The sequence below is a fragment of the Gadus macrocephalus genome, chromosome 14 (assembly GCF_031168955.1).
Source record: "Gadus macrocephalus chromosome 14, ASM3116895v1".
Taxonomy (NCBI): Eukaryota; Metazoa; Chordata; class Actinopteri; order Gadiformes; family Gadidae; genus Gadus; species Gadus macrocephalus.
In genome coordinates, this window is record NC_082395.1 from 18359531 (window position 1) to 18367818 (window position 8288).

General features: G+C 43.9%; 1 protein-coding gene across 1 annotated transcript in view; it reads left to right on the forward strand.

Moving 5' to 3' along the window:
* Positions 1-8135, forward strand: part of rasa3 (RAS p21 protein activator 3) — a 23310-nt gene extending 15175 nt beyond the window's left edge. The window contains 14 exon segments of the mRNA XM_060071764.1: positions 1-100; positions 454-528; positions 824-947; positions 1370-1473; positions 1732-1809; positions 2239-2316; positions 2655-2728; positions 3489-3595; positions 3737-3782; positions 3784-3814; positions 4186-4394; positions 4699-4802; positions 5244-5427; positions 5948-8135. The exon segment at positions 1-100 is cut by the window's left edge and continues 15 nt beyond it. Of these exon segments, the coding sequence (XP_059927747.1) occupies positions 1-100; positions 454-528; positions 824-947; positions 1370-1473; positions 1732-1809; positions 2239-2316; positions 2655-2728; positions 3489-3595; positions 3737-3782; positions 3784-3814; positions 4186-4394; positions 4699-4802; positions 5244-5427; positions 5948-6023 (1390 nt within the window). The 3' untranslated portion in view covers positions 6024-8135.
* The last annotated feature ends 153 nt before the right edge of the window (positions 8136-8288 follow it).

Sequence of the window (8288 nt, forward strand, 5' to 3'; positions counted from 1 at the left end):
CTTCAGGGGAAACTCTCTGACGTCTAAATGCATCGACGAGACCATGAAGCTGGCGGGCATGCACTACCTTCAGGTCACACTGAAGCCCATCATAGACGAGGTAGGGTGGTCGGTTCTAACTCAAGAATGATTGAGTTAGAGGGTGTTGGATCCTACCCATCATAGACCAGTAAGGTGTTGTTTCTTACCCATCATATACCCGTATGGTCTAGGTTCTAACCCACCATATACCAGTATGGTCTAGGTTCTAACCCGCCATTGACCAGTATGGTGTTGGTTCTAACCCACAATATACCATTATGGTGTTGGTTCTTACCATCATAAACCAGTATGGTGTCAGTTCTAGCCCATCATAGACCAGTATGATGTTGGTTCTAATTCCCCATATACCAGTATGTTGTTGGCTACCACCATCCTACCGCTTTCAACCCATCATTTTTGTGTGATCTACAGATCTGTACGGATCACAAGCCGTGTGAAATCGACCCGGTCCGACTCAAGGAATCAGAGAACCTCGACACGAACCGGGTGAGTGTGTGTGTGTGTGTGTGTGTGTGTGTGTGTGTGTGTGTGTGTGTGTGTGTGTGTGTGTGTGTGTGTGTGTGTGTGTGTGTGTGTGTGTGTGTGTGTGTGTGTGTATCTCCTAGAAAACCTGCATCATTATGCAGGTAAGGTCTATAACTTCGTTATTGCCATACTTGGTGACCGTTTGATCAAATCAATAGCTTACTTCGTTCTCAGCTTGTTCGACTCTGATAACCATATAGCCTGTCGTGAGCTATTGCTTAAATATATATATTTATGTATGTGTATATTTCTATAGGAGAACCTGCGTGCGTACGTGGACCGTATCTTCTCCGTCATCACAGCCTCCGGTGTTCGCTGTCCAACTGTGATGTGTGACATCTTCTTCTCTCTAAGGGAGTCCGCAGCATCCCGTTTCCAAGGTGATCTGACCGCAGAATGAATGTCATCTCCAATGGTAAACCATTGGTACCATATATTTACCATGGTACTACGGCAGTTACTGTAACCCAGTAGTACCCTGTATTTACCATACTACTACTGAAGTTACTGTAACCCAGCAGTACCCTGTATTTACCATGGTACTACTGAAGTTACTGTAACCCAGCAGTACCCTGTATTACCAGAATGCTCCCTAGGTCCCAGAACAATTCCAATAAACAACAAAATGAACAACCAAGAGCTATTGTTCACCTCGTTTCTAGATGAGTAGGTACTGATCCATCACTTTAGCTATCACTTATTTGGTGTGTGTGTGTGTGTGTGTGTGTGTGTGTGTGTGTGTGTGTGTGTGTGTGTGTGTGTGTGTGTGTGTGTGTGTGTGTGTGTGTGTGTGTGTGTGTAGATGAGGAGGTGCGCTACACGGCGGTCAGCAGCTTCATCTTCCTCCGGTTCTTCGCTCCGGCGATCCTCTCTCCAAACCTCTTCCAGCTCCGCCCTCATCACCCTGTGAGTCACACACACACACACACACAGACACGCACGCAAGCACACACACATGCACGCACACACACGCACCCACCCTCACACACACACACACACACACACACACACACACACACACACAAAGGCAGTGCTGGTTAAAGTGACACATTTTACAGAACAAAAGGCTCTTAAAATCGAGCATAGAAGGAAAGTCGATGAAACAAAATGTTCTGACGCTTAATGCGATCCTTGCCATAACTTGAATGATGTCATCCCTCCCAGGACCCAGCGACCTCCAGGACTCTGACTCTGATCTCCAAGACCATCCAGACTCTTGGTAGTCTGTCCAAGTCCAAATCTGTGAGCTCCTCTAAAACCCTCTTCATGCTATTTTTACTGTTCTATACTATTCATTACGAGAATACCATGATCACATACTAGATAACAACCATTCACCTCTCTCGCTCTCTTTCTTCCTTCCTTCCTTCCTTTCTTTCTTTCTTTCTTTCTTTCTTTCTTTCTTTCTTTCTTTCTTTCTTTCTTTCTTTCTTTCTTTCTTTCTTTCTTTCTTTCTTTCTTTCTTTCTTTCTCTCTCTCTCTCTCTCTCTCTCTCTCTCTCTCTCTCTCTCTCTCTCTCTCTCTCTCTCTCTCTCTCTCTCTCTCTCTCTCTCTCTCTCTCTCTCTCTCTCTCTCTCTCTCTCCCCCCTACCTGTCTTTCTGTCCCTCTACCTACCTGTATGTCTTCCTCTCTATCTCTTTGTCTGTATATATCTTCTCTTTCTATTCAAGGCCAGTTTTAAGGAGTCCTACATGGCGGCGTTTTATGAGTTCTTCAACGAGCAGAAGTATGGAGACGCTGTGAAGAATGTGGGTGCAGCTGCTGCTGATCACATAACACGAGAAGATTCAAAAGGATAACCAGATAATAACGTAGAAACAACACCATCACCATGGCAAACACACATTCACCAATACAACTGCACCATCGACCATTGCAACAACGCTATCTACCCTTGCAACAACACCATCGTCAAAGCGCCAACACCACTATCTCCTGCTATAGTTCTACTAGGGTCTCTAGGTTTCCCTCTCTCTCTAGTTATTAATATGTGTATTTAACAGCCTGTGATAGTGCAGTGTGCCACAGCTCTACTCTAGTGGTATAGGTGAACTACTATAGCCGTGCCTGATGTGTTTCTCCCTAGTTCCTGGAGCTGATCTCGTCGTCTGGACACTGGGACCAGAAGAGCATCGAGTCTCCCATCATGCTGAAGGAGGGGTACGCAGCTCTGTTTAGAACTACGAATGCAGATGCAGTTCAAAACGTGCCCTGTTCAAAACATGGCTGTTTGACTACAGTATTCGTCGTTCCTATTCGCCTCGAGAAACAGTCATCCTAACGATTTCATACTCGATTTCATACCCAGTAATACCCCCTTCAAGGGGGAGGGCGATTACTGGAGCTCAACCTTCATATCATAGTAATCATATATCATTATTACTTATGTGTCATAGTCATCCTATATCATGTTATGATATGTCATCCGTATGATTTCTCTTGTACCGGTGTATCATAATCATCATATATCATGATTACTTAGATATCATAGAAATTGTCAATATCATATATTGCCCTTATGATTCAGATGTGGCGATAGCAGTGTGCTTTGGCTGATTCAATTCAATTATTGCAATTGTATTTATATAGCCCTTAATCAAAGGTACAGTCTCATAGGGTTTAACAGGCCACATGTTTAGACACCCCCCTGACCTTAGCCTCCCAGAAGGCAAGAAAAAACTCCCTTTATTATCAAGGAAGAAAGGACAAACAGGCAAATCAAGGACAAACAGGCAAAACCTTTTAAATTGGTGATGGGGTGCTGGCCGGTTAACCATTAGGAGAGTCCAGGCATCCAGTCTCCACAAGACACAAGAACAGACCGAATAATGAATCATTCTGAATCTGATCATTGTGTGACCGTGGTGGATGTAGTGTCGTCGTGGCATTGATAGCGTTGCCTTGGTGATTGTTTCTGCAGGGTGATGATCAAGCGGGCGCAGGGGAGGAACCGCTTCGGGATCAAGAACTTCAAGAAGCGCTGGTTCCGTCTGACCAACCATGAGCTCACCTACCACAAATCCAAAGGTTACAGATACAAAGAAAACGTTACATTTCATGCCGTCGTAATTTGTAGATATGTATACGTAGGCGTAAACATGGACTTAAAAATGATGTACGTTTAAAGTTTGATGTTTAATTGTCCCGTGTCATTCCTCTTATGTCCAGGAGAGGGCGCTCTGTGCAGCATCCCCATGGAGAACATCCTAGCAGTAACTGGAGGAAGAGTCTTTCAAGATGAAAAACGTGAGAACAAACGATCTCTGTATGAAGCACGACAAATAATACTCCCTGGGGGCGCAGCAGTGGATCACCATGTAGAGCGCGTACCCTCCCCTCTATCTCCCATACCCTCCCCTCTATCTCCCATACCCTCCCCTCTATCTCCCATACCCTCCCCTCTATCTCCCATACCCTCCCCTCTATCTCCCATACCCTCCCCTCTATCTCCCATACCCTCCCCTCTATCTCCCATACCCTCCCCTCTATCTCCCATACCCTCCTGTCTATCTCACTCTATAATCAAGCATAAAAATCGTAAAATAAATCCCTGCGAAGAATATACTTCCTAAATATATTGCCAGCCGTAGCTTTAACATGGCTGCCGCTGACCTCAGATGTTCCAGGTGGTGCAGCCCGAGCGCGCGCTCTACATCCAGGCCAACAACTGCGTGGAGGCCCGGGACTGGATGGACATCCTCACCAAGGTCAGCCACTGCAACCGCAAGCGGCTGTCCACGTACCACCCCTCGGCCTACCTCAACGGGCACTGGCTCTGCTGCCGCCTGTCGGCTGACACGGCCCCGGGGTGTACGCCCTGCACCGGGTCAGTACCACCGTCACACACATCGGGACCACCCCGTCACGGACATCACTGCCCCCCCCGCTCGTTCATTAATATACAGTAGCTACCACCCATTCACACACGTCAGTACCACCCCTTTGCACAAATCACTTCCACCCCTAATGTGTGTGTGTATGTGTGTTTATGTTTGTGTTTGTGTGTGTGTGCGTGTGTGTGTGGCTGTGTGTGTGTGTGTGTGTGTGTGTGTGTGTGTGTGTGTGTGTGTGTGTGTGTGTGTGGCTGTATGTGTGTGTGTGTGTGTGTGTGTGTGTGTCTGTGTGTCCAGGGGTCTACCAGACAACATCCAGCTGGATGTGGATGGAGACCGCGAGACGGAGCGAATCTACTCTCTGTTCAGCTGCTACATGAGCAAGCTGGTCAAGATGCAAGGTACATGTCTGTCTGTGTTTATATGTGTGTGTTTGTTAAAAAAAATATATTATTGGGTCAAACGTTCTCCAAACTAATATAAACGTTCTCCAAACTATATAAGAGTTGAAAAAGATTTTGATTTCATTCTAATTATTTTTTGGCAGCTGGATACATATTTGTACATTATTCCCTATTTGAACAATTTCCATTCGACATCTTGTGTATTTTTTTTAAGGAGAAATTGCAAAGGTCTTAGAAATTCTTTTTTGGCAAGAAATGCTGAATAATTGCATGATGTTTTCAAAATAAAAAATAATCGTTTGAATAATCACTATTTCAATATCGACCAAAATAATCGTGAGTAAGATCTTTTCACTAATCGAGCAGCCCTAGAACATAGCATAGTGTTTCAGTACTTCATGAACTGTGGTAATAAAGTGTATACGACTCTATCCACAGAGGCATGTGGCAGTAGGTCCGTGTACGACGGGCCCGAGCAGGACGAGTACTCCAGCTTCCTGATCGACGAGCCGCAGGAGACCTACCAGACCCTGAAGCTGGTGGTGTCGGCCGTGCAGACGCTGGAGCAGAGGCACACGCAGTACCGCCGGGACCAGTTCAAGAAGACCAAGATCGGCAGCCAGTGCGTAAACACACTGAGCCACTTTGATAATGTTTAATGAAATAGTACATTAACACTGAAAAGGTTTAATGACGTTGTATTGTAGCAGTATGTAAACACAGTGACCAAGTTTAATAACGTGTTTTTTTTTAACATTATGTATACACAGTGAACAAGTTTTATAATTTTTTATTGAAACATTACGAAACACAGTTACCAAGTTTTAGAAAGTTTTATTGAAACAGTATGTTTCAATAAAACTTATGTTTCATAGCGTTTTTTGTGAAATAGAAGGTTAACAGGTTTTATGATGTTTTATTGAAATAGTGTAAACATAATGAACAAGGCTATTTATCCCCCAACGTGGTTTATAAAGATTTAGGGACGTAAACACAATGCACAAGTTTCATACAATTTTATTGAAACTTTACAGAAACACAATAATAACTTTTTATTGAAAATGTGTGAACACAGTTAACAAGGCTGCTCATCACCTAACGCTGGTTTCATAACGGCTATTTTCAATGCCTTTCTGTTTCAGGGAACATCCGATCGGAGACAAAAGCTTCCAATGCTACATCACCCAGCAGTCGGAGAGCACCACCTACTCCATCTAAGCCCTGCCCACTCCACATAAGCTCCACCCCTGTGGAAGGTTACCACGACGACCGAGACCAGCAGGATTTCTTTCATTGAAGAAAGACAGCATTCATTTTAACAACTTACTTACTCCAGTGTTTTAAAATGTTATTTTTCACAAAAAAGAAGACGAGGAAAAGCTTCACAATAGCAGCTCTTGAAGCTACAAACTGTTTGACTTTTATCACTTATTTCCCATTGGGAGAGGGGAGCATTTTTTTAGACCCCATGATACAAGTGGTCGGAAGGGAGAACCTCTTTACTACGCACTTTACTAGCTGTCCTAAACCACAGGACGACACGCCTCGCTCTCACCTTTCGGAGAAAAAATGTAGTTTTATTTGTCCTTGTTTTTGAATATTTTGTACTGATATTAATGTTTATTTCTTTGTATTGGAAGTCTCACAGACCAAACTCACGACGGAAGGACTCTATTTCCCAGGTTTCAACCTTCTCAGGAAGGAGAGGAGAGGCTGCCATGACAGTTTTTTGGGACCATGCTAATGCACATTTTTGACATTCTTCTGCCCATCTTTAAAGATTTTTCCAGAGCACCCCAAAATAAATTCGGGGGGACTCAGCACCCCCCAAATCCCCCTGTATTTCTCACACTGGCTGTTAGCATCCCAGCGGTTCCCCCTGAACTTCCCTTGACCCTTAGGATCACTGTGCTAATATGCTAATCAGTGGTTGGATTCTGAGTTCAATCTTAAATCAGAAGCACCCACAGGCATTGTCCGTTTCTGCAGAAGGACTCGCGTTAGTTTGAACCTGCTCTGTTTTCGCAAACCTCAGACAGTACAGTACTCTGAACCTATCAGACGGTACCATATCCCTGTCAGATCTTATGGAACCCTAACCCTTTGAAGAATTACATACCCTGACCCTTTCAAAAAGTACAGTACCAATATCCTCTCAGATGGTACTCTAAACCTATCAGACAGGACGATACCCTTAAACTATGAAGATGATATCCTAACCCTATCAGACAGTTCTATCCCCTAACCCTAAACTAGTGTTGTTCCTACGGCAGACTTGTGACATTATTCCAGTGAGTGAAAGTAATTCCCAGCAGTGCCAAACAGTCCAGCTCTCCTGCTTCTCATTCTCTACAACGATCTGGGACCTTTTCAACCACTTTGACCCCTCATGTTTCTAGGTTTCTGTGGGGTTTCAGCAAATTGGTTTAATTCAGGGTTAGAGGTTTCAACCCTACTGTTGAGATAAGATAGTGCTTTATTAATCCCAGACGGTAAATCACATTGAAGCCTCTTGTCCTCCTCTCCCTCCTTAGTAATATTTTTAACAAAGTCACCTTTCCTGTTTGCAGGAACATCTGCCAAATAACTCCTTCGAAGCTGATGTCCGCTAGCGACAAACTGATCTCTCCGTTAGGGTAGTTTCAACAGCTGATACCTGCATGGGCGTTGATGTCCACTAGAGAGCGTAGTTTCTCCAGCTGATACCTGCAGAGTCGTTGATCTCCACTACCCTGCGTACTTTCACTAGCTGATACCCTCAGGGTTGTTGATCTCCACTCGAGATCGTAGTTTCACCAGCTGATACATGCAGGGTCATTATTCTCCACAAGAGAGGGTAGTTTCATCAGCTGATACCTGCCAGTTCGTTGATCTCTACTAGATGGCGTAGTTGCACCAGATGATACCTGCAGGGTCGTTATTCTACACTAGAAAGCGTAGTTTAACTATCTGATACCCAAGAGGGTCGTCAGTATTTGCTAGAGAGGCTAAAGGTGAGCGTATTACTACCTTTACTGCCAACCCTGGTATACTTACGTCTCAAACGCGACCATAATGAACATTTCATATTTTTAATACCTCCTAAAACATTGCCATAGTAGCTGAAAGAGTGTTGTGAGCTGTGTGTCTGCTAACGATCTAATGAGATGGTGCTAGACTATCCCCGATATTCTAGGATGATCTCACTAGATGAGAAGATGAAGATCCTGATTCAACTACTAAAGGGAGAACAGCGTTTTTTGTATTCTATATTTTGAAAGTATTAAAATAAGAAATATGTACATAAACTGTGTAATGAAACTTCATGACAATGAAGTTGATAACAATGTATGTCACATGGTGTATTATTTTTACTATCTCTCTCTATCAGAATACTCTATTTACTTATTCGAGGATTCGGAGTGCGTGTGTGTTTGTGTGTGTGTGTTTGTGTTGAATTCCTCCATGGTCATGTGTAAACGTATTTTCTGCATGAACGCCCAC